This window comes from Chlorocebus sabaeus, chromosome 14 (genome assembly GCF_047675955.1).
Source record: "Chlorocebus sabaeus isolate Y175 chromosome 14, mChlSab1.0.hap1, whole genome shotgun sequence".
In the NCBI taxonomy this organism is placed as follows: Eukaryota; Metazoa; Chordata; class Mammalia; order Primates; family Cercopithecidae; genus Chlorocebus; species Chlorocebus sabaeus.
This window is the reverse complement of record NC_132917.1, coordinates 73,432,765-73,460,542: the sequence shown is the minus strand read 5'-3', so window position 1 is coordinate 73,460,542 and position 27,778 is coordinate 73,432,765. Positions and strand designations below refer to the sequence as shown.

Genomic DNA, 27,778 nt, shown 5'->3' with positions numbered 1-27,778 from the left:
TAAATAAAACTCCTTCATATTTCAGTCAGAATTAATTTCCTCTTCAGGTCTGTCCATTTTTATAAGGTGTCCATATGTTATTTCAGTTGTTTTGAATGGAAATTTCAAAAGAACCATGCCAATTATTTACCAATTCTAACTGATTGGAGTCTAGCTTAACAAAAGAACATTAGATTTTTCTAATAAATTCATTTATTGACATTACTTTATTTAAAAATCTTTATTGGCAACTAGCTACCATTTGCAAATAAATTTATACCTGTACACACAAAAATAAATTCCATGTAGATTAAAAGCTTAAGCTTAAATTAAAGCTTAAAGCTTTCATATCCCTCAAAAAGTATCAAAAGTAAAGCAGGATAATTTTTTAAAAACAAATCTTGAGGCTGGAAGATCTTTCTTAGCATGAACACAGAAATAAAGAAGTATATAACAATACTATTCCAGTATTAACACAATGTAATTAATGCTTGAAAATCAATAGGAAGCCAGGCACAGTGGCACATGCCTGTAGTCCCAGATACTCAGGAGGCTTAGGTGGGAAGACTGGTTGAGGCCAGGAGTTTGCGATCAGCCTGGGCAACACAGCAAGACCACATCTCTAAAAAAGAAAAAAAAGTGGCCAGGTGCGGTGGGTCATGCCTGTAATCCCAGCACTTTGGGAGGCCGTGGGTGGATCACAAGGTCAGGAGTTTCAGACCAGCCTGACCAACATGGTGAAACCCCGTCTCTACTAAAAATACAAAAAAATTAGTCGGGCGTGGTGGCGCGCGCCTGTAATCCCAACTACTCAGGAGGCTGGGCAGGAGAATCGCTTGAACCTGGGATGCGCAGGTTGCAGTGAGCCAAGATCGTGCCACTGCACTCCAGCCTGGGTGACAGAGCGAGACATCTCAAAAAAAAAAAAAAGTAACAAAATATAATTTAAAAAACAGTAACTACAGTGGTCTCCAAATATGTTTACAAAAATGAACAGGAAAAAAGCCTTCAGAGAAAAACAGGCAAAGGATACATAAAGGTAATTCTCAAAGTAAGAAATGTAAATGGCAAATTGGAAACCTAATAGAAATGCAATTTAAAGCACTGGCAAAATTAAAAATTATAGTTAAGTTCAATTTTACTGTATTACAGTTACAGAATATGGGCTTACTTATAAAATTTCTGCTTTGAGAATGCATCAATATTTTGTCTAATGTACAATTAATTTTGTAAATATTCCATGGGTATTTGGAACAACTGTGGATACTGTATTTTGACAATGAAGTTTTACCAGATATTTAAATCAAGTTTTAAAATATCATTATAAAAATTTTCCATATATTTTCTTACTCATATGTATCAATCTGAAAAAAGCTCATTAAAGTTTGTCACTCTGTACTTTTGTCAATTCTATAATTATGTTTGGATGAATGAACAAATGAATGTATTCTGGTTGAAAGCATTGTAAAGTATATAAAAAACTCTCTTCCCATGGAAATTAAAGAGATACTCTAGATGTTCAAGACAAGTATTATCTCATTAAAAAGAAAAAGAAAAAAAAAAAACCCTATCTTCCCATGGTACAGAAACTTGTTTTACTAGTGTTCTGATAAAAATTTGAAATAACTAGCAGAGAAGTAGAAATGGAAATTTTCATGCACTGTAGGTAGGAATATGAACTGGAAAGCAATTCGGTACTAATGTAGGAAATTAAGTATACAAGTCTGTAAGCCAAGAATTCCACTTCTGGGTATATATGCTAAAGATAGTTTCAGACAGATGCATAAGAGGACATGGAAAAAGACAAGCACTGCCATGTTCTGTGGTGCTGGGGAGCTGACAGCAATGTGGGTGCCCTTCATAGAGAAGTTCATGGGTAAATGGGTAGCTGCACTCCATGGAGCATTTTGCAGTTAGAAACTTGGATTAGATATACTTACAGCAATGTAGGCAGACTTTCAAAATACAAAACTTAGTGAACACAACAAAAATAATAGTATACCTTTTATATATGAAAGTTCATGCATACTTACAAAAGAAGTATTTTGTAAGAACTTGTGTAACCTGAAAGATATTTATTTACATAAGACTGGTTTCCTATGGGTATGGTGATAAAATTTTAAAAGAGAGGTCATGAACTGAGGAGTACATTTAATTCAACCCTTGGCACCGGAAGTTAAAAGAAAACTGTACTTTATGGCACAGAAACCATGTATACTAGTTCTCTAATCCTATTGTTTCACTATACTTCTAGAAGAGTTCATTATGACTAGTTTGGGAGGCTCAAAATGGTCTTTTACACCCAAAATAGAAGTCAATGAGAAATTTGAGAATTCATCTTCTAAGCTTATAACTAACATTTTCTGTTTATCAGTCTGGCTTACCTTATTTTATTATTGTTAAACAAAAACAACTTTTATGGTTTCTTATTAGAACATACTTCTTGTAAAAAATAGATAAAAATATAAAAGAAAAAATCATAATTCATATTTTTATAATAATTTCAGTTTTTTGTTCTATGTATGACATATATTTTGCTCCAGTGATATTGATATGTATACATATATACACATATATGTATGTATATTTGGATTATAATATGTATACATAGTTTTATATCTTAACTCTTTCTCTGTAAACATATAAAAAATTTACTCTTTGGATTTCAGGATGCTGCTTTTGAGTGTAATTTCTCTTCATATATAGGCATGTAAAGCCTGATATGAACTCCATTTTATAAAAATATATGAAACATTGATAAACATTTAGTTGGACATAAAGCTCTCATTTTCTTTTCTCATGGAGGTCTCTGTTTGGTAGTTTGCTTGTGTTGTTTATTTCCCCACCTGCTGGAAACACGAGCTAATATAATTAAGGAGAGATCTAAAATACAGAGAAATTATTCACCATTTTCAGCTTTTTCTTCATAAAGAAAAACTGCTGAATGACCTTTTTTCTTCACTTTTTATACTGACAGTAGTAAACTATCCTTTCTCCCCCACCAGAAGACAACTAGACACCAAGAAACAGAACTGCAGAAGAGAGACAGGAAAGAAAAAGAGTGAAAACACACAGAGAAAGCACAGAGACAAACATAGCAATACCGTAAGAGATAAGGGTGGGGGAGGAAAGAGTAATCAGAAGAATAGAGACACACAACAGACACAGTGGGAACCAGAGAGAATGAGGGTGGGGCATGTGGGGCACGAGTGCAGGTGTGGGTGAGCAGAGGCAGACAGAACAGAGAAGCAGACAGAGTGCAAAGAGATCACAGAGAGAGAAGAGGGCCTGGACTGCAGAGATTGCAAGGGAGACAGCACAGGGCAGAAAGAAACACAGAAAGAGCAAGTCAATAGTTTTCTTTATATCCTTTCCTGGTTTTGGTATTAGGGTGATACTGGTTTCATAGAATCATTTAGGGAGGATTCCCTCTTTATCTTTTGGAATTGTTTCAGTAGGATTTACACCAATTCTTCTTTGAATATCTGATAGAATTCAGCTGTGAATCCATCTGGTCCTGGACTTTTTGTTAGCAGTTTTTAAAATTACTGTTTCAGTCTCGCTACTTGTTATTCGTCTGTTCAGAGTTTCTATTTCTTTCTGATTTAATATAGGAGGGTTGTATATTTCCAGGAATTTAACCATCTCCTCTAGATTTTCTAGTTTGTATGTGTAAAGGTTTTCATAATAGCCTTGATGATCTTTTGTATTTCTGTGGTATTGGTTGTAATATCTCCCATTTTGTTTCTAATTGAGCTTACTTGGATCTTCTCTCTTCTTTTCTTGGTTAATCTCACTAACGGTCTATCAATTTTGTTTATCTTTTCAAAGACCAACAGACCAATATTCCTGATGAACATAGATGCAAAAGTCCTCAACAAAATACTAGCTAACCGAGTCCAACAGCATATCGAAAAGATAATCCACCACAGTCAAGTGGGTTTCATCCAGGAATGCAGGGATGGCTTAACATGCACAAGCCAATAAATGTGATACACCACATAAACAGAATTTAAAACAAAAATCACATGATCATCTCAAAAGACGCAGAAAAAGCATCTGACAAAATTCAGCATCCCTTTATAATTAAAACCCTCAGCAAAATCGGCATAGAAGGGACATACGTTCAGGTAATAAAAACCATCTATGGCAAACCCACAGCCAAAATTACACTGAATGATGAAAAGGTTAAAAGGATTTCCCCTGATAACCGGAACAAGACAAGAATGCCCACTTTCACCACTGCTATTCAACATTGTACTCGAAGTCCTAGCTAGAGCAATCAGACAAGAGAAAAAAATAAAGAGCACCCAAGCAGGAAAATAGGAAGTCAAACTGTCACTGTTTGCCGATGATATGACCGTATGCCCAGAAAATCCTAAAGACTCATACAAAAAGCTCCTGGATCTGATAAATGAATTCAGTAAAATTACAGGATACAAAATCAATGTACACAAATCAGTAGCACTGCTATGCACCAACAAAGACCAAGCTGAGAAACAAATCAGGAACTCAATCCCTTTTACAACAACTGCAAAAAAAACCAAAAAACAAAACAAAACAAAACTTAGGAATATACCTAACCAAGGAGGTGAAAGATCTCTACAAGGAAAATGAAAAAACACTGCTGAAAGAAATCACTGATGACACAAACAAAGGGAAACCTATCCCACGCTCATGGATGGCAAAATTGATATTGTGAAAATGACCATATTGCCAAAAGCAATCTACATATTCAATGCAATTCCCATCAAAATACCATCATCATTCTTCACAGAACTAGAAAAACAATCCTAAAATTCATATGGAACCAAAAAACAGTGTACAAAGCTGAAGTATGACTAAGCAAAAAGAACACATCTGGGGGCCTCATTATTACCTGACTTCAAACTATATTATAAGGGTATAGTTAACAAAACAGCAAGGTACTGGTATAAAAATAGGCATGAAGACCAATGGAACAGAATAGAGAACCCAGAAATAAAGCCAAATACTTACAGCCAGCTGATCTTTGACAAAGCAAACAAAAATATAAAGTGAGGAAAGGACACCCTATTCAACAAATGGTGCTGGGATAATTAGCAAGCCATACACAGAAGAATGAAACTGGATCCTCATCTCTCACCTTACAAAAAAATTAACTCAAGATGGATTAAAGACTTAAATCTAACACCTGAAACCATAACAATTCTGTAAGATAACACTGGAAAAACTCTTGTAGACATTGGCTTAGGAAAAGAGTTCATGACAAGAATCCAAAAGCAAATGCAACAAAAAACAAAGATAAATAGATGGGACCTGCACATCAAAAGAAATAATCAGCAAACAACTCACAAAATGGGAGAAAATGCTTGCAAACTGCGCATCCGACAACAGACTAATACGCAGAATCTACAAGGAACTCAAACAAATCAGCAAGAAAAGAACAAACAATCCCATCAAAAAGTGGGCAAAGGACAACAGACAATTCTCAAAAGAAGGTATACAAATGGGCTAGGTTCAATGACTCATGTCTGTAATCCCAGCACTTTGGGAGGCTGAGGCGGGTGGATCACCTGAGGTCAGGAGTTCGAGATCAGCCTGGTCAATGTGGTGAAACCACTACTAAAATACAAAATACAAAATACAAAAACAAAAAGTTAAATACTGAAAATACAAACAATTAGCTGGGCTGCTGGTAGGCACCTGTTATCCCAGCTACTCTAGAGGCTGAGGCAGGAGAATTGCTTGAACCCGGGATGCAGAGGTTGCAGTGAGCAGAGATTGTGCCACTGTACTCCAGCTAGGGCGACAAGAGCGAGACTCCGTCAGGGGGAAGGCAACAAGTATGTGAAAAAATGATCATCATTGGCCAGGTGTGGTGGCTTACGCCTATAATCTCAGCACTTTGGGAGGCTGAGGCAGGCAGATCATGAGGTCAGGAGATCAAGACCATCCTGGCTAAGACAGTGAAACCCCATCTTTACTAAAAATACAAAAAAAATTAGCTGGACGTGGTGGCACGCGCCTGTAATCCCAGCTACTTGGGAGGCTGAGGCAGGAGAATTGCTTGAACCTGGGAAGCAGAGGTTGTGGTGAGCCAAGACTGCACCACTGCACTCTAGACTGGGTGACAGAGTGAGACTCCATCTCAAAAAAAAAAAAAAAAAAGCAAGCTCATCATCATTAACTGTAAGGGAAATGCAAGTTAAAACCACAATGAGATACCACATTACTCCTACAAGAACAGCCATAATTAAAAAAATTTAAAAAAAAAATAGATGTTGGCGTGGACATGGTGAAAAGGGAATACTGGTGAGGATGTAAACTAGTATAACCATTATGGAAAACAGCATGGAGATCCCTTAAAGAACTAAAAGTAGAACTACCATTTGATCCAGCAGTCCCACTACTGGGTATCTACTCAGAGGAAAATACGTTATTATATGAAAAAGATACTTGCACATGCATGTTTATAGCAGCATGATTCACAATTGCAAAAACATGGAAGCAGCCTAAATGCCTATCAACCAATGCAAAAAGAAAATGTGGCACATATACACCATGGAATACTACCCATCCATAAAAAGGAATAAAATAATGGCATTTGCAGCAACCTGGAGTTGGAGACCATTATTCTAAGTGAAGTAACTCAGGAATGGAAAACCAAATATCATATGTTCTCATTTATAAGGGGGAGCTAAGTTATGAGGACATGAAGGAATAAGGATGATATAATGGATTTTGGGACTTGGGGGGGAAGGGTGGAAGGCGGATGAGGAATAAAAGAATATACATTGGGTACAGTGTACACTGCTCAGGTGATGGGTGCACCAAAATCTCAGAAATCACCACTAAAGAACTTATCTATGTAACAAAAAACCACCTGTTCCCCCCCAAACTATGGAAATAAAGAAACAAGCAAGCTTTGTGTGTGTGTGTGTGTGTATATATGTGTGTGTGTGTATATATGTGTATATATGTGTGTATATATATAATGTGTATATATACACGTGTATATAAAACTAGGACCCCTATTAGGGAGAAAAAAAATCAGGGTTGCCTCTGCTAACACAAACATTAAATACTGGCACCCAGAAAAGAGGAGCAAAATTAACAGAGTTTTGAATTAAGAACTGTTAATCAAAACTTTTATATCCAACTCAGTTGTTCTGGTACATAAAGGTAACAGTCTCAAATTTGCAAGAACATAAAAGATGATCACTCCTGAACATGCAACATTCTAGTCAAGCAACAGATTGAAATTAACAAACTCATAAATAGGTATGTGAAAAGATTCCTGGTTAAATACTGACCCTATATTTAAATACAACTAATATAAAATAACTCATGATCTTATAAAATGGAAGTAAAATATTCTAATTCTTGAAAGAGAAGCTAGTCAATGTAGTAATACTACTACTATAAATGAGCTGATACAAAATTCACAAAATATAACCACTATTGGTTAGTTGGGGAAAGTTATGTGGGGGATAGATGGGAAGAAGTAAAATCAGTTTCTTAATTTTTCATATGATAGAGCCAATAGATAGTTTCATATCTGATAGTGACAGACTGAGAAAGTGGTTAAAGCATATTAGTTAATTAGATTACATAGTTGCTAAGTTAACAAAAAACCGACTTGAAGAAACATGTATTACATAGCAATCAACAAAAAAGATTGGAAATAGCAAGAAATCATTAAAAATGATAAGAAATCCGGAATAGCCAAAACAATTTTGAAAGACAAGAACAATGTTGGGGGATTCACACTTCCTGATTTTAAAACGTATTACCAGAGGAACAGAAATCAAAATAGTGTGATATTATCATAAAGACAAACAAGTAGACCAATGAAATAAGAAAACATGCCCAGAAATAAACTCTCACGTATATGTTCAAATGATTTTTGACGAGGGTGCCAAGACCACTCAGTGGGAAAAGGGTAGTTTTTCAACAAACGATGCTTGGATAACTGGATATCCACATGCAAAAGAATGAAACTGGACCCTTATCTTATACCATGTACAAAAATTAACTCAAAATGGGTTAAAGACCTAAATGGAAGACCTAAACCTATATAACTCTTAGAGAAAAAGCTTCATGACATTCAATGTGGCAATAATTTTTTGAATATTACACCAAAATCACAGGTAACAAAAGCAAAAATAGACAAATGGGATCACGCTAAACTTAAAAACTTGTACGTCAGAGGACACAATCAACAGAGTGAAAGACAACCTATTGAATGGGAAAAAATATTTGCAAATCATGTATCTGGGAAGGGGTTAACATACAGAAAATATAAAGCAGTCGTAACAACAACAAAAATCAAATAACCTAACTACAAAATGGGCAGGCCAGGTGTGGTGATTCATGCTTATAATCCCAGCACTTTGGGAGGCCAATGGGGAAAGACTGCTTGAGCCCAGGAGTTCGAGACCAGCCTGGACAAAACAGTGAGACTCCGCCTTTAAAATAATAATAATAATAAATAAATAAAAAAGAAAAAATGGACTTGAATAGACATTTCTCTAAAGATGACATACAAATGACCAAAAAGCATATAAAAAAAATGCTCAGTATCACTAAGCATAAGAGCAATGCAAATCAAAACAATATCACCTCACACCCATGAGGATGGCTACTATAAAAAAAAAAAAACAAGTGTTGGTAAGGATGTCAAGAAATTAGAACCCTTGTACACTGTTCGTGGCATTGCAAAATGGCACAACACCTATGGAAAACAGTGTTGAGGCTCCACAAAAAGTTAAAAATAGAACTACTGTATGATCTGGCAATCCTTCTTCTGGGTATGTATCCAGAGGAAAGACATTTACGTACCCATGTTCACAGCAACACTATTTACCATAGCTAAAAGGTGGAAATAACGCAAATGTCCATCAACGAATAATGGATAAACAAAATGTGGTATATGTAAACAGTAGAATATTATACAGACTTAAAAGGGAAGGAAATCCTGTAACATGCTACAACATGGATGAATCTTTAAGCTCTTATGCTAAGTGAAATAAGTCAGTCACAAAAAGACAACTCTATATGTTTACACTCCTATGAGGTGTCTAAGGTAGTCAAATTCATAGAGAGGAAGCAGAATAGTGATTACCAGGAGCTGGGGGAGGGGGACAAAGGCAGTTGTTGTTCAATGGGTATAGAGTTTCAAGTTTGCAATATGAAAAAGTTCTGGAGATCGGTTTCAACATTGTGTGAATACATTTAACATTACTGACTTGTACACTTAAGAATAGTTAAGAAGGGAATTTTTTGGTATGTGTTTCTTACCACACACAAGAAATTCACCCATCTCCTTGCTTTGAAATGAAATTTAGTTGAACAAACCTTTATTTAATAAACATATCAGAATGAAAAACAAAAGCCAAAATAATAAAATTTAAACCAAACATATTTACAACAATAAACTTAAATGGAATAAATTTGTTTCAAAAGAAAGACCTTCAGATTGGGTGGGAAAAAAGTTAAATTCAGATGTTACTAACACTTGAGTAAAGTGACTCAAAAAGTCTAAAAGGATGGGCAAAGAGCAATAGTGCAAATGCAAATTTAAAAATAAAACTGTACCGGATGAAGTAAAATCAAAGGCAAAGATATTAAAAACGGAACACAGGCCGGGCACAGTGGCTTATGCCTGTAATCCCAGCATTTGGGGAAGTTGAGGCAGACAGATCACGAGGTCAGGAGATCAAGACCATCCTGACAAACATGGTGAAACCCTATCTCTACGAAAATACAAAAAATTAGCCAAGCGTGGTGGTGCACGCCTGTAGTCCCAGCTACTCAGGAGGCTGAGGCAGAAGAATCGCTTGAAGAATCGCTTGAACCCAGGAGGCAGAGGTTGCAGTGAGCTGAGATTGTGCCACTGCACTACAGCCTGGGCAATAGAGACTATGTCTCAAAAAAAAAAGAAAAAAAAAGAAAAAAAAAAAAAAGAACGCCCATCACATATCCTTATATTGATGTCACTCTAGTTATTTTGATGGTCAGAGGGACACGCAACTCTACTTGGGAACGACAAGCAAAAATGGTGGAGTAGAGACCTCCAAGGGAGCCAGTGCCTTCTCTAGAAACACCAGAAAATAGGGAAAACTGTCAAAACCAACCTCATCTGAACTTTGGAAGATAGTCAAAGGTTTATAGTAACCAAGTGTTTGCTAAACCAGGAGAAAGGCCATCAGCACAAGGTAGAAGAACTTTGTAGCATTTTCACTTAGCCTTCTGCTATCGCCTTACCCAGCATGGTGGTCTTAAAGATGGCAGCCCTTGGTCCTGCTGTAGGTACCTTCTCCCAAAGAGAGCACGGAGTAGTACCTTGTTCCCAAAGAATTGTGTTTGTTTTGACATGTCTGAGTATTCACTGTGGACTGACAGAAGGGACCTGCCTTAGTTTCACCTAACATAACTCTCTTAGAGTGAAAAAGTAGTTTTATAGAGAAAGAATCTTCCTTGAAAATATTGAAAACCAAATGAACAAGGCATTACTGCCTGGAGCAAAAATTAACAGTTTGAGGGAAACAACAGACATACTAAAAGCAGGGAAGAAACACTGAGAATCTTTGGGGCATAAGGGCTTGGAAAATTTCCCATGTACACTAGGGAAACGAGAAAGTGCATGCACAGAGCAAGATGCATGTTCAGAAAAGACCTGAGAAGACCAGACGCTTTCACCACTGGTTGACCTTTAGGCTCAGTACAAGTAGGAAGCAAGGCTAAGGCAGAGTTGTGAATGGCCTGGCTAAGCACTGAAGGAGTGTCCGAATGCAGAAAATCTGCAAAGACTTGGGGAATTTTCTTTTTTCTTTTGCTTTTTTTGGCCCCAGGAATTTAAGAAAATCTCTATCAAACAAGTAGCTAGCTACTGAGCCAAAGGAACAGAAATATCACACACCAATAAAGAGTATAGTCGTTACAAACATAATTTAGAAAAGTCACTAAATAAACCAACAACTTTAACTTACAACAAGCAGTAACTACAAACCTAGAGAAGGGGAGGAAAATCTGATGTCCAGAGTTATCACATCATATTCAAAATGTCAAAATTTTAACAAAACATTATGAGGCATGAAAAGAAACAAGAAAGTATGGCCCATTCATGGGTTAGAGGAGACAAATAAATAGAAATTGTCCCTTAGGAAGAACACACAGTAGACTTACTAGGCAAAAGCTTTAAATCAACTGTTTTAAATATGCTCAAAGAGCTAAAGGAAACCATGGATAAAGAACTAAAGGAAATGAAGAGAACAACGTCTCAACAAAGAGAATATCAATGAAGACAAAGAGGAATTGAATAGAAAATATGAAGCTGAAAAGTACAAGAGCTAAAATGAAAAATTCACTAGAGCAGTTCAATACCAGATTTGATCACACAGATGAAAGATCAGTGAAATTGAAGATAGGTGAAATGAAATTACATACTCTGAGGGACAAGAGAAAACAGAATGAGATAAGTGTGGTGGTGCATGCCTTGTAGTCCCAGCCACTCAGGAAGCTGAGGCAGAAAGATTTCTTGAGCCCACAGTTCAAGGCTGCAGTGAGCTATGATTACATCACTGTACTCTAGTCTGGGAGATAGGCAAAACCCTACTCTAAAAAAATAGAAAGAAAACAGAATGAAGAAAAATGAACAGAGCTTAAGAGACTTGTAGAACACCATCAAACTTAGCAACATATGCACATTAGGAATCCCAAAAGAGGAGAGAAAGAAAGGGGCAGAAGGAATATTTGGAGAAATAATGGTTGGAAACTCCTCCAACTTGATAAGGGGAAAACAAGAATCTAAAGTCTAAGTAGCTCAATGAACTCTTAGTAGGATAAACTGAAAGACAGCCACACTGAGCCATGTTATAATCAAAACGTCAAAGCCAAAGACAGAGAATCGTGAAAGCAGTAAGGGTAAGGGCGAGCACAGAAGGGATCCTTGGTAAGATTAATTGCTAATTTCTCACCAGAAACCATGGAGGCCAATAGGCAGTGAAACGACATATTTGAAATGATGAAAGACAAATGATGAAAGACAAGAAATCTATCTCCAGCAAAACTTTAAGAATAAAGGAGACTTTGGGAGGCCGAGGTGGATGGATCACCTGAGGTCAGGAGTTCAAGACCAGCCTGGCCAACATGGTGAAACCACATCTCTACTAAAATACAAAAATTAGCTGGGTGTGGTGGTGGGCACCTGTAATCCCAGCTACTCAGGAGGCTGAGGCAGAAAAATCACTTGAACCCGGGAGGTGGAGGTTGCAGTGAGCCAAGACTGCGCCACTGTACTCCAGCTTGGGTGACAGAGTGAGACTCTGTCTTAAAAAGATTAAAAAAAAAAAAAAAAAAAAAAAAGGCCCGGTACAGTGGCTCATGCCTGTAATCCCAGCACTTTGGGAAGTCAAGGCAGGTGGGTCACCTGAGGTCAGGAGTTCAAGACCAGCCTGGCCAACATGGTGAAACCCTGTCTCTACTAAAAATATAAAAATTACCCAGGCATGGTGGTGGGTGCCTGTAATCTCAGCTACTTGGGAGGCTGAGGCAGGAGAACTGTTGGAACCCAGGAACCATGGTATGATCTGCAGTGAGCTGAGATCATACCATTGCACTCCATCCCAGGCCGACAACAGTAAGACTCCGTCTCAAAATAAATAAATAAATAAATAAAAATAAAAATAGAAGAGAAATTAAAGACATTCCCAGATAAACCAAAGTAAATTTGTTACCAGTAGACCTTCCCTATAAGGAATGATAGAGTCCACTCCAAGGTGAAATGAAAGGACACTTGACAATACCTTGAAGTTATACATAGAAATAAGGCTTAAGGCATATACATGGAAATAAGGCATAAGAAATAAGGGTAAGGCAATTACACAGGTAAAACTAAAGTCCTTATTATACTTCTGGTTTGTAACTCTTCCCTTTTTCCTTATCTGATTTAAAAAACGAATGCATAAAATAATTATAAATCTATTTTTGTGGGGACAAAATGAAGATGTAATCTGTGACTATAACAATTAAAGAGGAAGGGATGGAGATGTCTACCCACAGTTTTTGTATATTATTAAAGTTAAGGGGAAGAATAGAGATGTATTAACAACAGTGTTTGTATATTATTGAAGCTAAGTTGGTTTTATTTCATATTAGGTTGTTATATGTTTAAGGTATTAATTGTAATTAAATGTAACCAGTAAGAAAATAACTATGAATTGTTAAAAAAAAAAAAAAGAAAGAAATGAAAAGGGACTAAAACTAGTACACTACAAAAAATCAGTTAGATACAAAGAATGCAGCAGAAATGAAAAACAAAAAAGATATGACATAAAGAAAACAAACAACAACATGGGAAAAGTAAGTCCTTTCTTATGAAATTAAATGTAAATGCATTATACTCACCAATTAAAAGGCAGAGAGGGCAGAATAGATTATAAAAAATGATGATCTATGTTATGTCTAAAAGAGACTTGCTTTACATCCAAAGACACAAAAAGTTAGAAATTAAAAGGATAAAAATGGTTTTCTACGCAAATAGTTACCCAAAAGAGAGCTGGGGTAGTTACCCTAATATCAGACAAAACAGACTTTACATTAAAAATTGTTACAAGAGACAAAAATAGGATTTTGTACTGATAAAACGATTAATCCATGAAGAGGATATAACAATTATGAACATATACACATCTGACAACAGAGCCCTAAAATACATGAAGCAAAAAAACGACAGATTTCAATGGAGAAATAGATAGTTCCACAGTAACAGCTGGAGACTTCAATACTCCACTTCTGATAGCCATAGAAAAACTGGACAAAAGACTGATAAGGAAATGGAGGACTTGAACAACAAAACCAGCTAGACCTAACACAATAGAGAACACTCCAAACAGCAACAGAATTCTTCTTAAATGCACATAAAATTCTCAAGGACAGATCATATGCAAGGTCATAAATGAAGGATTGAAATAATACAAAGTATATTCTCTGGTCACAATAGAGTAAAACCAGAAATCAATAACAAGGAAAGGTGGGGAATTCACAGGTAGAAATTAAACAACACTGCCCTAAACACCCAATGGTCAAAAAAGAAACCAGCAAACACTTCGAATGAAAAAGAAGACAAAACATGCCAAAACTTAATGGCATGCAATGAAGGCAGAGCTTATCTACAAAAGCAAGGCTCAAAGAGACATTTATAGCTACAAATGCCTACATTAAAGAATAATCCCAAATGAATAACCTAACTTTGAATCATAAGAAATGAGAAAAAAAAAACAAAACAAAACTCCAAAGCAAGCAGAAGTAATAATGTAGATTCAATGGAGATAACATGAACTACAGAAACTGACTCAAGAGGAAACAAAATCTAGACTTATAAGAAGACATTGAATCAGTAATGAAAAAAAAAATTTCCCCAAATAAAAACACACGATCAGATGGCTTTACTGGTGAATTCTACCAAACATTTAAAGAATTAACATCAATCATTAACATTAATCCTTCTCAAACTCATTATCCAAAAACAAGGGGTGGTAAAACTTCCTTGTTCTATAAGGCCAGTAGTACCCTGATACTAAAGGCAGTAAAGACATCACAAAAAAACTGTAGACCAATATTCCTTGTGAATACAGACGTAAAAAAGTCCTCTTCAAATTCTAATAAACAATCCTGCAGCATATGAACAGAATTTTATGATCAAGTGGTATTTATCTCAGGAATGTAAAGTTGGTTCAAAATATGATTATCAATAAATATATACCATATTAACAGATTAAAAGAAAAAAACAGGCCAGGCATGATGGCTCACTCCTGTAATCCCAGCACTTTGGGAGACCGAGAGGGGTGGATCACCTGAGGTCAGGGGTTCGAGACCAGCCTGGCCAACATGGTAAAACCCTGTCTCTACTAAAAATCCAAAAAATAGCTGGGTGTGGTGGCAGGCACCTGTAATCCCAGCTACTTGGGAGGCTGAAGCAGGAGAATTGGTTGAATCCAGAAGGCAGAGGTTGCAGTGAGCTGAGATCACACCATTGTACTCTAGCCTGGGCAACAAGAGCCAAACTCTGTCTCAAAAAAAAAAAAAAAAAAAAGGAAAGAAAAAAGAAAAAAAACAGTAATCTCAATAGATGTTGAAGAATTTGGCAAATACCAAAATGCTTTCATGACAAAAATACTCATCAAAATAGAAAAAGAAGGGAATTTCCTCAACATGAAATCCTCAGATCCTTAAAAATCCACAAGAAAATAGTTAATAAATTCAGCAAAGCTGCAAGATACAAGATAAGTATGTAAAAATTATTTATGTACCTATACATTAGCAATGAATAATCCAAACATGAAATTAAGAAAGAGGACTGCACATATGATGGTATTAAAAACAATAAAATATTTACTAAAAATTCATGAAATCTCAAGGGACACCGAAGAGCCAAAATGATTTTGAAAAAAGAACTAAGTTACAGGTTTCACACTACCTGCTTTCAAAACTCATTATAAAGATACAGTAAATCAAAACAGTACAGTATTGGCATAAAGAGAGACATATAGACTAACATAATAGAGAGCACAGATAAAAACCCTCACATATATGGCTAAACGATATTTGGCAAGAGTGCCAAGAACATTCACTGGGGAAAAAACAAAGTCTTTTCAACAAACGGTGTTGAGAAAATGGGATATTCACATGCAAAAGAATGAAGGCGGACCCTTATCTCACACCATACACAAAAATTAACTCAAAATGGATCAAAGATCTAAAAGTAAAAGTTAAAATTATTAAACTCTTAAGAAGAAAACTTGCATGACACTGGATTTGGCAAATATTTCTAAGATATGACATCAAAAGCACAAGAAACAAACAAACAAACAAAAAAATAGCTACATTGGACTACAACAAAATTTAAAACTTCTGTATGTCAGAAGACACGGTCAGCAGAATGACTGTTGTAAAAGAGGCAACCTACAAAATGGGAGAAAATATTTGCAGATCATGTATCTAATAAGAGATCAATATCCAGAATATACAGAAAATCCCTACAACTCAAAAACTAAAAAATCAAACAGCCAGATTTAAAATGGACAAATGACTTGAAAACACATTTTTCAAAAGAAGATATACAAATGGTTAAATAAGCACATAAAAAGATGTGCAACATGAATAACCACTAGGGAAATGCAAATCAAAACCACAATGATACTAACTCACACCCAATAGGATGGCTAGCTTATATATTAAAAAATAGAAAATAAGTGTTGGCAAGGATGCAATAAAATTGAAACCCTTGTGAACTGCTGGTGCAAATATAAACTAAAGCAGTAACTGTGGAAAAAAGTAGGAAGGTTGGAGGAACCCTTATACACTGCTGATGGGAATGCAAAATGGTGCAGGTACTATGAAATAGTCTGGCAGTTCCTCAATAAGCTAATCACAGAATTACCATATGGCCCAGCATTTCCATTCCTAGATATATACCCAAAAGAACTGCAGACAGGTGTACACAAATGTTCTATATCAGTTCTATTCACAATAACCAAAAAGTGGAAACAACCCAAATCAATGAATGAATGGATAAACAAAATGTGGTATATACATGCAATGGAGTAATACTCAGCTATAAAAAGCAACGAAGTATTGATACATGTTATGCCATAGATGAATATTCAAAACATTAAGTCTAAGAGAGAGAAACCTGATACCAAGGTCATATATTAAATGATTCCATTTATATGAAACAACCAGAATAGGAAAATCCTCAGAGACAGAAAATAGATTACTGGTTGCCAGGGGTTGGTGAGAAGAGGGAACAGAGAGTCACTGCTTAATGGGTACAGGGTTTCCACTGGGTTAATAAAAAATTTCTGGAAACAGATAGTGGTGATGGTTGTAAAACACTGTGAATATACTCAATGCCACAGAATCGTATACTTGAAAATGATCAAAACTGTAAACTTTATGTCATGTGTATTTTACTACACACACACAAACCCTCTCCTGGATCCATTTCTCTGTCTCCCCTATGGAACAAAAGCCTTACTCTGTGTCATTCCCAATTCTTCACTTACTTTTAAAAAAGCATATTCTACTGTTTATATATGTAAACACTACCTTTTCTCAATGATGATAAATAATATTTATAATAAATTGTCTGAACATCTCATGCCTCCCTTCCTCTAGACCAGTGGTCTCCAATTTCTTTTGATCATGTAATCCTACTGACAAAATGTTTTCTTAGCACAAATTGCCAAAATAGGTATTTATTTATATGTTATGTCACTACTGTGCTTATAAAATATACACAAAAATATAGAGTTTAAAAAGTTGAGAAAAATGAATATAAATTCAAATATTTTTCATTCCATACTCCACTGAACTGTTTTGCAAGCATCCTTCTTTGGAGAGCACATCTATCGATACTTGAAATTTTCCTCTTGGGTTAAAGCAATGGCCTACATTTATTGACCCCTTGAGATCTCCCTTATTAACACCCTAAACTAAGGAATGTGATAATGGCCTTATAGGAGGATACTCTTTGTTGCACTGTGGTGCCTTCTTTAAGAAAACAGATGAGATAAATTTATCTTAGGTCTCTGTATCAGAAATATCTGTAATGTTTCTAAAATTTTTGTTCTCTTTTTATATTAAAAAATGAATGTAACCGATCACAAAATTCTAGCAACACTAAGTGCTAGAAAACATAAAGCCAAATTTGTAGCTCTTTTCTAGCGACCACATCCACAAGGCTTATTTATCTTCCTTCTGGCTTTGTCTTTCCATTATTCACATTTCCTTATTTACTCATTTTTTAAAAATCATATTGTAGCTCAACCCAGCTTCAATTTTTTAAATCAACTCAATTCTTCGATTACCAAAAAAAAAAAACCAAAAAAACCCAACCTGTATTATTTATGTGTTTGTCTGTATGTGTTTAAAAGAACCTCAAATATATTTCTTGAAAGACAGAGAGGAATGAATTAAAAAAAAAAAACCCAAATAAACATAAACCCAGCAATATTGTTCAGGATAGAGATCATTCTAACCTCAAAGCTCCCCCATTTCAGGGGTAAAGTCTACAGATTCTGAAGGATCTAGCAGCAAAGCCCTTCATTCAAAAGGTAATTCGTAAATGAATGTTGATGAAAATAATGACAACTCACAATAGCACTGTACTACACTTTCTCACTCTTTTCCAGTTGGTAAGAAATGGTATAGAGAGGAAGGGGCAAATGGCTTTTTCACCTGTGTGCAAAGCTTAACTAGAAAGTCCACGAAGAGGGCAGTCACATTGCCAGATGGAATTTGTAGCCATGTACCTGGATGCGTCTCCTTCTGGTGTGCTCAGAAGTCACTAGGGGATGACCTGTATTCAATACTTTCTTGCTGTGTTTGCTCCGCTTCTCAAGGTATCTCCTCTGTTGGTTGGTGATGCTGCTATATAATTTAATTCGTCTGGGTGACAAGCATACTCTTTCACGGCCAAAAGCTTGAATCAACCGGGCAGTGTCAATAGTGGAAACAGAGCTACTCCTTTCGTGCAGAGCCACTTCTCTATCTGTTTGGGTCAATATATCTGATCCGACAGTAGAAGTGGTGCTGGAAAGGATGTTGGTGGCAGTATCTGTGAGCAGCTCACTCTCCTCTGAGGGCCGACAATCCGAAGAAGTGTTGCTTATATAATTAAAACCTGGCTGTTTACTCAGAATATATTTATCAAATTTAATCTGTTCAATTTTAATTTGATTAGACCTCCCAGCTCCATGATGAGAAAGCACCTTGGTTTTTTTAAGCTCTCCTGTGTTTTTATGGCTTTTCTCTAGGCTTTTAAATCGCTTCTTTTTCTGCAGCTTGTTTCTCTGCTGTTGTCTACCACTCCATTCCTTCACATCTCGTTCCCCTCTGCTATCATTATGTGTACTTTCTGAGACCTGGAGGGAATGCGTGATTGGATTCTGAAGAATTTTAGCCAAATGATCAAGTCGGTCCACCAAGGATAGTTCTTTCCTGTCACCCAACTCGGGCTGTCTCTGTTGCCTCTGTCGCTCCCGATACTTGTTCCACAGTTCATTCAAACTCACAGTGTGTTGAGTTGTTTGCTCTGGGGTGACCTTCTGATCCCTTTTTGGATCATTAATTTGTCCACTATATTCTGGATAATCTCTAGCTTGACTTTTAGTAATATCTGTCACCTCTTTGTTTCCCAAATTCACATTGATGCTGAGGCTCTTTATTCTGGTATAATCTGTCTTAGTCTTGTCCATGTTTTGATAAGGAAGAGGAAGACAAATGTGTTCTCTCTGTTTGTCTGGATGATGCTGAAAGAAATCTTTCCAAGAATGTCTCATGAAAACACTCCTTCCCAAAGATTCATGGCAAATATCTTGATCACTTGGTAGGTGTACGGGATGATGAATGTAAAACTTTGCCGACCTGAAGACAGAATGGGTAGTATTTTCAAATTCTGAATGACATTCAGACTCTGAAAAAGAGAAAAAAAAAAGATTTTGAAAGAACTTAAAAATATTAGCATTCTGTTTAGAAATACTATTCACAATTCTTTAGATATATAACAAAGACTAAAGGGAAGAACAGTTTACATAAGGTATCAGAAAATTCAATGCCTGCACAAAAGACTCATGCCTTGTTCTTAGCAGCCTCGCTGGTACAGTAAAAGTTTAGGAGACATGAATTTTGGCCTGGGCTCTGCCACTGACTGGCTATGTGACCTTGAGGAAGGCACTTCAGTTCTCTAGATCATAAAAGCAACTGCTATATGTATTTACCACCTGTTCTGTGTAGGGTGTTATGATATATGCTCTGTATCTGTTTTTTTAATTAATCCTGCTATTAAATCTGAGAGATAGATACTGGTAATCCCATATTCAGATAAGAAACCTGACACTTCATTTTCATAATCAGTAATTAAATGGATAATTTTTTTTAAAAACCCTTTTTACATGTTTTACAGCCTTTGAAATTCCTTTTCTGTGGACCATCTTGACTTTTTTCCAAGTTTTTTTTATTGTGGTAAAAAACACATAAAATTTACCACTTTCCATCTTCACTTTTTGACAACCACCACTTTATACAAAAAAAGGGCATTTTTAGATGTAGTATCTTACAATTATCTATGGTTTGAATGTTTGTGTCTCTCTAAAATTCATGTTGAAACATAATCCCCAATACAATAGTATTAGGGAGGAGGTGATTAGGTCATGAAGGCTCCACCTTCATGAATGGGATTAGTGCCCTTATAAAAGGGCCTGAAGGATCCTGTTTGGCCTTTTCCTGCCTTCCACCACGTGAGGACAAAGCAACAAGACACCATGTTGGGCTCTCATCAGACACCCAATCTGCTGGTGCCTTGATCTTAGATCTGTAGAATTTTGTTACACTGGCAGGAAAGAGCTAAGACACAATCATAAGCCCTAATTCTAATCTCCACTATGACATCAAAACACTGTTTTAGAGTTCTACATCATGGGCAGAAACAAAGATACACACATGCAATGATGGGATCCTTTTCACCCACACTATAGATTACTGGCAAGCAGAGTTTTCATGAAATACTCTAGGAATCCCTAAGGATTTCCCCTGAGTAGAGTGGGATACACAGGGCCTGCATTTATACCTAAAGTATGTAGACTATACAATTTTAGAATGTTCTAGCAACATTTAAAAATTGGGAGATTTCATTTAGATACTACAGGTTCTTGAGATTGCAGTTTCTGCACTGAACAAATACAAACAAATATATAATTCTAAATTAGTGGCTACAAAGAACAAAAACAAGGTGATGTAAGAGAAATTTAACTGGGAAATGGTAGCTAGAGAAGATTTCTCTGAGGAGCATGAGATGTGAAGTAAAAATGAGAACTAAACAAACAAACAGGCAGAAGAACATTCTGGGCTGAGGGATCACTTTCTGTGGATGTCCTGAGTCAGCTGCCACCTATGCCAATCCACCTGTTCCCACAACCCTTCTGGATACAGAGACAGCACTACCTCTCCCATTCTTTTAAAGGCAAGTTCCTCCACTGCTGCTCTGGAGCCCAACTCATCTTCCCTTCCAGACCTTGCTTCCTTTCCCTATCATATCTCTCTTCTATCTTTCAGGTTCTTCCTCTCTACTGGATCATTTCCAATGGCTTGAAAAAATCGTTTAGTATGTACGTTTAGAAAATCCTCACATCTTCCTACAGGTACTGGCCCATTTCTCTGTTCCTCCTCATAGCCAAGCTTCTAAAGAGGAACCTATTTTCCTCTCTTTTACCTCTCTCCCTACCCCAATTCACTCTTCAAATTACTGCAGAGTACAGCCACACTCCTGGACTAAAACTGCTCTTGCTAATATGATCAATGATCTCAATGTATGGCCAATTCCAGGAAATGTTCTCATTCTATATTCTCTTTCTAGGTAATCTCATCTCTCCCTCTGGCTTTTAGTACCATTTTCATGCTGTTACCTGTTTTCAACTTTACATTTCAAGCTATGATTTCTCTTGAGTTCCAACTAATATACATGATATATCCACTTGGATGTCACAGTCATCTAACTGAGCTCTATTCTAGCCTCCTTGACAATTGTACCTCCCCTGGTCTTCCACATCTCTGTAAATGGCACATCATCCTACTGCCCAAGCCAAAATCTGGGAGTTATTCTTGATAGTTCCAATTCCCTTCTCTTCCTGCTCCTGTCGTTAATCCTTCACCAAACAATCACACATCTATTTCTATTTCCTGTCACAACACTGCAAGTCTCTAATAGGTCTCCTGTCCCTTCTTGTACTTTTCCAATCTATTCTTCAAATAGTGGTCAAAGTAATCTTTTAAAAATGTAAACTGGACTTGTCACTTTCTATTTAGCAACTTTCAATGACCTTCTCTTACACTGAGAACAAAGCCCAAACTCCTTAACAAGAAGTACAAGTATACATAACTTTTCTTCCCCATTTTGTACCACTCTTCCTGGTAACTATACTTCAGCCATGCTGGCCTTTCCCCTGTTTCATCAAATAGCATGAGCAAAAGCATAAAAGTAGGAAAGCACTGAGGCAACAAGGGAGAGTATAAATATTCAGTATGTATGGCTTATTTCATTTATAAAGCAGAGGAAAGTAAGGTACCAAAGGTTATTTGGGGCCAAATTCTACAAGGTCTGGAACATTAGGCCAAGGACTTTAAATTTTATTCTTAAAAGAAATGAAGAGCCGCTATACCATTTTGAACAGGGGAGTAACATAATTATGGCTGTATTTCAGGATGGATACCTTGGCAACAGGATAAATAAAGCAAAAATTTAAAGGGCTATCTAGAATTCATTAAAGCAGTAAGTAAAACAATAAGGAAATAGATAACATTGCTCTAAAATGTTTATTTCCTAATATCAGTATTTTCAATGAACATAGTCCTCCCAGTCTGGGACTGAAGTAAAATATAGCGAGAATAGTAGAAAATAAGCAAGCTGAAGCCTGGGCACGGTGGCTCACACCTGTAATCCCAGCACTTTGGAAGGCCAATGGGGGTGGTTTACTTGAGGTCAGGAGTTCAAGACCAGCTTGGCCAACATGTTGAAATTCCATCTCTACTAAAAATACAAAAATTAGCCAGGTGTGGTGGTGCACACCTGCAATCCCAGCTACTGGGGAGGCTGAGGCAGGAGAATTGCTTGAACCCAGCAGGTGGAGGTTGCGGTGAGTCAAGATTGTGCCACTGTACTCCAGCCTGGGCGACACAGTGAGACTTCATCTCAAAAAAAAAAAAAAAAGAAAAAAAGAAAAAAAGAAGAAAAAGCAGCAGCAGCAAGCTGAATTCCTTAAGTATAAAGGGCTTTATAGAACAACAGGATTAGATAATCACCATCATCTCATGGCACTTTGTTAAGAGTAAAGGTCAAATAAGTTGAAGTAGTTATTTACTTCTGATAATTGAATTAATTTTATAGATATTTGCAAAATTCTCCCCAAATATATAAAAGTACACTGAAAATATGATTTACTGCTTTTCATTTATTTTTAAATATTTCTTTCATACTAGAACTGCAGACTTTAAAAAATTAAACATGCAAAATATTCAAATAATGCAGACAAATTTAATATGAAAAGTAAAGGTCTCCCTGTTATCTCTGAACCTCCTAGTTCCACTTTCTGGTAATAACCAATATTAAACAAGTTTTCTTACAGAAAAATTCCTGCCAAGTAGAGTAAAACTACTTGTTCAAAGCAAGATTTTGTGCATCTGCAAACATTTTATATTAAACTGATTTACTTTACCAAAATTTAACTATTTGGTTGTTTCCAGTAGTTTATTCTTCCAAAGCTTGCTGCAGTGAACATTTGTCTGTGTGTTTATGTGTAACTTTATTTTATTTTTCTGGGTACAACTTTATCTGTGTATCTGTAATTCCCTTAAATGGAAGTCTGGGTGAAAAGGGAATATTTATTTCAACGTTAGTTAGATATCATCCAATTGCTCCACACTTTCAAAAATGTTGCAACAAATTTGCACTTCTAATAATAGTCTTATAAGAGTACATTAATGTTTCCCCACGTACTCAACAATACTAGGGATAATCAAATCTTTTCATCTGTGCTATTGTGACAGGTAAAACAAAATCTGTGGTTTAGTACATTCTTTATTGAGATAGTTAAGTATTTCTTCATATCTTTAATGGCCATTTGCATTTCTTTTACTATAAACTTTTTGTTCAGGTCCTTTGTTTTCCTTTTAGGCTGTCATTGATTTGTAAAAAGCTCTTTGCATAGCAAGAAAAGTAGACCCTTTTCTCAGTTTCTCAATTTTTTAAAATTGTTTTCTCATTTTTCATTTATAAATTGATTTTGCATCATATTTTCTAACATGAAGACACTTTTAATTTTAATATATACATTTATCAAATCTTTGGCTTTATGACTCCAAGATTTTGTCAGACCTTGACAGTCTTCTGCTCAAATTTATTAGAAAAGTCAGATAACCAGAACTTTTATGATCTCTCTTTTTTATACTTGGATCTTTTATACTTGGATTTTGGTGACGGGAGTAAAGTAGGGCTACAACTAAAAATTCTCACCATACTCCAAATAGCTAGCAAAGTGTCTTGGCATTATTTGTTGAATAATCCATCTTTTTCCAAATGGAGCTGAAATGGTACCTTTATCATAGAGTAAATGCCCACTGTATTTAAGTATTTTCACTGATGTATCAGTCTCTTGTCCCAGTAGCATTCTTTTACTACTGTCATTTTAATACCCTGTAAAGTGTAATACTGTGATATAATAAATACATATTTTTGCCTTATCCCTAGCTCCTGGCCAGAACTACTAAAACTCTTGTAATTTCCATTTAGGAAAACGTGATAACAGCAATAGGGGCATCTTTTATTATAATATTTGGTTTTTGTACCTGGCTGTTGAAACAGTTCAGGAGTGAGTGATAAAGGTTCAAGGAGGGTCTGTTATTCAAAACAAGTTACTTTTGATCGCACTTGAGTTTATGTTAATGAGGTGAATTGTGGAACGCCCCTAAGGATGGGAGGCCTATTTACCAAGGGAACAACCATATGTTTAGAGGGCTGGAACTTCCAGCCCCAACCCCCTATCTCTGGGGAGGGGACAGGGACTGCAGGTTGAGCCAATCACCAATGGCCAAGGATTTAATCAATATTGCCTATGTAATGGCACCTCCATAAAAACCCTAACAGAGTTTGAAGAGCTTCACATTTGGTGAACACAGGAGAAGCTGGGAGGGTGGCAGGCCCAGAGAGGACATGGAAGCTCTGTGCACCTTCCCTATACCTTGCCCATGTATCTCATCATTTGGTTGTTCATGCATATCCTTTGAAATAAATTTATAAAATATCAGGAAATGTAAGAAAATGTTCCCTACGTTTTCTGAGCCATTTGAGCAAATTACCAAACCTGAGGAGGGGGTCATGGGATTCCCCCCACCAATTTGGAGCTAGTTGGTCAGAAGTATAGGAGGTCAAGCCATGCAAAACCATTCCTAAGTTTTAAATTGCACAGCGTTGTGAGTAGTATGTTGAAACCTCTTGTCATCCTGCTCCATCCCACCCTAGGATGTGAATCCTCCCTTTGTCCAGCATGTCCATACGTTTATACTACCTGCCCCTTAGGCACTTTATAGCTGTCTGGGTTACCAGAGTGACTGTCATGATACTGCAGTGCCTGTGTTCAAGTAACCCTAACTGTAGTTAGTAATAGCCTCAAAGTGCAAAAGCAGCAATGCCAGCAAATTGGTTATGCCAAAGAGAAGTAGTAAAGTGTTTCCTTTAAAAAGATGGAATTTCTTATTTATCATCTATCTATCCACCTGTTTTAATGTCAGAATGCATTAATTTTTTAAAATAAATTTTTAATTTTGGAATAATTTGGATTACAGAAAAACTGTGACAACAGTACAGATGATTCCCTATACTCCATACCCAGTTTCCCCTATTAACGCCTTACATTAATACAATATATTATAATGAATCAATCAGTAAAGTTACATCATTATTAACCAAAGTCCATACTTTATTTGTGTTGCCTTGTTTTGTACATACTGTTCTTTTTCTGTTCCAAGATCCCATCCAAGATACCACATTACATTTAATTATCATGTCTCCTTAGGCTTCTCTTAGGTCTGTGAGAATTTCTTAGGCATTCCTTGTTTTTCATGACTCTGACAGTTTTGAGAAGTACTGGTCAAGTATAAATGTCCTTCATTTGAGTTTGTCTCATGTTTTTCTCATTAGACTAGGGTTATGGGTTTTTGGGAAGAAGATTTCAAAGTTAAAATGTATTTCTCATTACATATTAAGGGTACATACTATCAACATGACTTACCACTGTTGATGATGATCTTGATGACCTGGCTGAGTCAATGTTTGCCAGAATTCTTCACTATACAGTTATTCTTTCTCCCCCTTCCCATAAAAATACCCTCTGGAAGGAAGTTACTATGTGCAACCCATTCTGTAAGAGTGGGGAGTTATGTTCCACCTCCTTGAGGGTGGAATGTCTACATATATTATTTAGAATTCTGCACAGGAGACTTGTCATTTTTCCCCATTTATTTATTAAATCATTTACTTATATCAATATGGACTCATAGGTATTTATTTTATACTTTGGTTATGATCCAATACTATTGCTATACTGCAGAAATTGCCCCAGCTTTGACCACTGGGAAGTTTTTTACTCCTGTGTTCCACTGACATATTCCCCATCCCTGTATATTTTTTTGGTTTGTTTTTCTTTATTTTCTGACACCACAAAAGGGTTCAGGCTCATCTAATATATTTCATGTCCCAGTCTGAGAAACAGGCATTTTGCCAAGGAATCCTGGAAATTTGTCATTATGGGTCTCATTTCTGTTTCTTGTTGTTGATACTGTTTCTACTAATAGTGCCTTGACTATGAGCTTGGTATTTTAGGGAATATTTTGAGGTCTGGGTTGAAGTTTCTTCAGAGAGATGTGCATTTGCATCCAACAGGCATGTGAGTTTGTAATACCAACCTACTGCCATTTTTAATTAAATTCTGGGCTTGAGATTTTTCAGAACACACATAAGTAGTTTACTGCACTAATAAATTATACCAGTACAAAATTACTGACTGTAAACCTGTGTGAATACTAGTTTGTGGTTATAAATTCTTAGGATAAATTTTGTCTTCTCTCCCCAAACTCATTATCAAGGTTAAAACAGGCAAAGTTTTCTTACTGTCCCCTTCTACATGGACGTGTTTATCTTTCATTCTTATAGTAAGAGTGTAGCCCACTGAAGGCCTACTTTACATGGGAATTTCCTTTAACATTTTTCACTATGGGCAGGCCCTAAGTTTCATGTTATATCCCCAACTTAATGGTCCCATTTATATGAAAGTCCAGAATAGGGAAATCTACTGAGACAAAAAGTGGATCAGTATTTGCTTAAGTCTCGGTTTCTTTTTTGAAGTGAAGAAAATAGTCTAAAATTGATTATGATGATAGTTGATTGCACTTATCTGTGAATACAGTAAAAATAATTGAATTACATATTTGATTTTTTTTTTTTTTTTTGCGACAGAGTCTTGCTCTGTCGCCCAAGCTGAAGTGCAGTGGCGTGATCTCAGCTCACTGCCACCTCTGCCTCCCAAGTTCAACTGATCCTCCTGCCTCAGCCTCCTGAATAGCTGGGATTACGGGCATGTATCACCATGCCCAGCTATATTTTCTATTTTTAGTAGAGACAGGGTTTCGCCATGTTGACCATGCTGGTCTTGAACTCCTGATCTCAAGTGATCCACCCACTCTAGCCTCCCAAAGTGCTAGGATTATAATCACGAGCCACTGTGCCCAGCCTGAATTACATATTTTAAATCGGTAAATTATATCTGAATAAAGCTGTATGAAAAAATGTTCTATGGTCATTTGGAAAGGGTTTTTTAAAAGTTTAAACCATATAGGCTTATGCACGCATGCACACACACACACACACACACACACACACACACACACACACACACACACCAGATGAACTTCATTACCTGTATTATTCCCAGGCGTTTTTAAACTTCACTTACAAAAAAAAATTTTCATCTCCCCAATGTGTCATAAGCTAATTATGTGTGTTCAAGCTCCCCAAAATTATTTTGTATTTGTCCATTTCTCTTCGAAGGTTTCCTAGGGTTGTCTGTTTTATATTTTTCTCCCTACAAGCAAATTCCACCTTCCAATCGCCCTGGCCTTAAGCACCTTTTGCCTCACAATCTATCCTAAGAGTTGTTTTCATATAATTCCATACCTTCATTCTTTTTCTCTTTTTTTTTGAGATGGAGT

General features: G+C 36.3%; 1 protein-coding gene across 6 annotated transcripts in view; it reads right to left on the bottom strand.

Annotated features, from left to right (window-relative positions):
• The window catches only part of ALMS1 (ALMS1 centrosome and basal body associated protein), a 228,773-nt gene that overhangs the window by 21,579 nt on the left and 179,416 nt on the right, over positions 1 to 27,778 (bottom strand). For 5 of the 6 annotated variants that reach the window (XR_012095364.1, XM_073023075.1, XM_073023076.1 and 2 more), the window contains one exon: positions 18,277 to 19,439. Coding sequence is in view for 5 of the 6 variants with exons in the window: in XM_073023075.1 (XP_072879176.1) it covers positions 18,277 to 19,439 (1,163 nt within the window). In the remaining variant the exon portion in view is untranslated. Of the gene's footprint in view, positions 1 to 18,202; positions 19,440 to 27,778 lie in introns of all 6 variants that reach the window. The other variant, XM_073023079.1, reaches the window with a different exon arrangement.